Source organism: Galeopterus variegatus, unplaced genomic scaffold (genome assembly GCF_000696425.1).
Source record: "Galeopterus variegatus unplaced genomic scaffold, G_variegatus-3.0.2 Scaffold334, whole genome shotgun sequence".
NCBI lineage: Eukaryota > Metazoa > Chordata > Mammalia > Dermoptera > Cynocephalidae > Galeopterus > Galeopterus variegatus.
This window is the reverse complement of record NW_007726445.1, coordinates 519,617-522,763: the sequence shown is the minus strand read 5'-3', so window position 1 is coordinate 522,763 and position 3,147 is coordinate 519,617. Positions and strand designations below refer to the sequence as shown.

At 50.9% G+C, this 3,147-nt stretch overlaps 1 protein-coding gene across 1 annotated transcript; it reads left to right on the top strand.

The window, feature by feature from the left end:
- Positions 1 to 1,294: 1,294 nt before the first annotated feature.
- LOC103586373 (protein S100-A7-like) lies at positions 1,295 to 2,522 on the top strand. The gene is made up of 2 exons (XM_008567634.1): positions 1,295 to 1,435; positions 2,358 to 2,522. Exons 1-2 carry the CDS (start codon positions 1,295 to 1,297, stop codon positions 2,520 to 2,522), a joined length of 306 nt encoding a protein of 101 aa, XP_008565856.1.
- The last annotated feature ends 625 nt before the right edge of the window (positions 2,523 to 3,147 follow it).

The following is a 3,147-nucleotide window of genomic DNA, read 5'->3' as shown; positions in this document are numbered from 1 at the left end:
TCTGGCTTGGGGTCCAGTCCAGCCCAGACTCTGACTGTTGACAGGAAAATCAGCCTCTAGAAGTCAGACTGTGTCTTTATCAAATAAGAGTCAAGCCTTGGTGATCTAGAGACCAGAGAGGAATGTTGGGTGGTGTACTAGTCTCTGTTGCTTATAACAAAATACCCATAACTGGGTCATTTATAAAGAAAACGAAATGTATTGCTCCCAGTTTCTGAGGCTGAGAAGTCCAAGGTTCATCTGGTGGTGGCAACAGTGACCCAGGGGTCTCACATTGCAAGACGGGGAAGCAGAGAGAGCAAGAAAGAGACAGTTCCTCATGCATGTCCTTTTAAAGCCCTCAGAACCACGTCCTTGACCACCATTATTAATCCATTCAGTACTGCAGGGTCCTGCAATCCAATCACCTCTTCAAGGCCCCACCATTCAATTACCATAATAGGATTTGCCACCCCCGTAACAGTCACAGTGCGGGCCAAGTTTCTAATACATAAACATAGGGGGATGCAATTCAAGTTTCAGTGAGTTTGGCGGTGACATAATTCAATCCACTACAGGTGGATAATCCCCAAGAACAGACAATCTGAAGACCCCCCTGCCCTACATCACCCAACAGCTTAAGAGCCAGGGCAGTTGTTTGTGTCCATTTCAAATCTGAGGCCGACCGTGGTCACCAGTCCCTCTTTCTCACTCCCGAGGTGGTCCAGGAAGACCTCCCCCATGCTCAGCACAGGGCTGTGTTCTCTGCTCACACTCTCGCCTGCAACCCCACACACATTTCATGCAGAGCTGGCACTAGAGTCCAGGTAGGGCCCCCAGGGTGGCTTGTTCCTGATGCAGCCCTGAATGGCCAGAGACCTCACTGAGGACAATGTCCGGCCTTGTGACTCTAACCCCCACTGTGAAACTGAAGGCATGCATTTGATGTTGTTTGAGGAGGGGTCTGTGGAATCTGGCTGTGGCTGGAGGTCCCACCTCTCTGTGTGGTTCACCCCGACTCTCCCTGCTTAGACATCCTGTCGGTGCTACCCACAGCTCTACACCTGCTGCCACCTGCCCCTCCTCTTCTCCCTGGACTGTGAGTGCCCAGGCCCCAGACCTGGCCCTGTCCTCCCCTTTTGGGGACCGTTTATTTCACCACACAGAGAAACTCGAGTTCCTCTGCCCCAGCCTAGCCCTGTGCTAAGCTCACTCACGCCTCAGCCCCCATCCATTGGCCTCACCTGGTGTCCCTCATGAGGGGGAAAGTAAAGGAAAGGTCACTGTCTTCCGTGCAGCTTTCCTGAAAGCAAAGATGAGCACCACTCAGTCTGAGAAGACCATGATGGGCTTGATCGGCCTGTTTCACGAATACACCGGGCGTGATGACATGATTGACAAGCCGAGACTGCTGGAGATGCTGAAGAAGAACTTCCCCAACTTCCTCAGCGCCTGCGTGAGTCGGGGTCCGGCTGCCCCGTGCAGGTTGGGCCCTGGCATGGCTGAGGACACATTTTGCTGTGTGACCTTGGACGAGTCACCCTCACTCTCTGGTTCTTAATTTTCTCATCTGCAAAAAGGGGATAGTAGGGCTACATTTCCTGGGGATGTGAAGAGGTGATATATTTAAAAGTTCAGAAATGATAGAGTTATTCAGTTATCGGAATTATAAAGAGTTACAAAGGGCTGTTATTAGGGTCAACAAAGTGCTAAAACTTGAGGGCAGTGAAGGGATCTCCTCCCAGCTGACACAGACACTCTCTCCAGAGATCCCTTCCTCTTCAGACCCTGCCTCTTGAAGGCTCCCCAAGAAAATCACTGATTTAGATAAGGCACTAGAAATTCCATCATTAATAGAAATTATCACCATCCTTTACAATTAACATTCTTATTAGCAAACCTGAAAAAAAAAAGTGGGTTATAGTTAGCACAGAGTCTACCTGAATAAGAACAGGGAACCCAGAACTTAGGGCAGAAGAGAGAAGGAAAGAAAGAAATGTTAGAGAATAAAGAGAGCAAGGGATTAGGGATAATTTAGAATCCCTGGGGTAGATGTAGGGGACGCAGTGCCCTTAGAGGCTGGGGACAAGGAGAGCAGGGCTGGGGACCTCCCCATAGCTCATTTACCAGAGCATCTCCGGGCAGAGGAGCTCTGTCATTCGCACTGACCTTTGAGCCCAGGAGTCTCCTTAACCAACTCCAGGGGGCGCACTAACGCCCCAGCCCGTCTTTACCACGTCCCGTCCAGCCACAGCCCCGCCAGCCCCACCTGAGCAGCCCGAGCCCGTGGTCTCTGGGTCTCTGCCTCTCCTCTCCCCTCTCAGACCACGACTTGGGTGTGACTGAAATTTTTTGTTCCTCTGTTTCTCTCCTCACAGGACAAAAGGGGCAGAGATCACTTGGCCAATGTCTTTGAGAATAAGGACAAGAATAAGGATGATAAGATTGAGTTTTCTGAGTGGCTGTCCTTGCTGGGGGACATAGCCACGGACTACCACAAACACAGCCACGGAGCGGAGCTCTGTTCCGGGGACAGCCAGTGATCCCGGCCCAGCCCAGGAGCCTCCAGAGACCCCAAAACAATAAAGTGTCTCCTCCCACCAGATTCTTGTGTTACTTCTTCCTTTGCTTTGTCTGTGTGTATCATAGACAGAAAAGGAAGTTGTTGAGTAACTGCTTTGTAGATTCTCCACCAGATGAAGAAGTTCTCCCCAGCAAATGGCTATTCCCAGAGTGTCCCCGCCAGTGCCCTCAGACCTGATTGGGTCACCCTATTCTGTTGGACCTTGAGATTTACTTGTGCTCCCACTCCTGGAACCAGGCACCCTGCCCAGCTGTGTGAGCCTCAGTCAGCATGTAAACTAGAACTTTTGCTTGGACCCTTGCCAGGGGCCAAATGGGCACTTGCTCTCTGCACCCCTTCATGATTAGTAGGAGCAGCAGTGACTTGAGCATTAGTCCCCTGTGCTGTGGCTTGACCCCTGCAGCTGTTCCCTTGCTCCTTTGTCTGCATGTTGGGGTCAGTGTGAGCAAATACTGTTGTCTTGCTCTCAAATGTAGTTTGCTAAATACCAGGCATCTAGCTGGGCATTAGGGTTGCAAAGGCAAGAGTCAGTTCCTGATGTAGTGAGGGAGTCCTTACAGCACACATGAAACTGGTAACAAGTC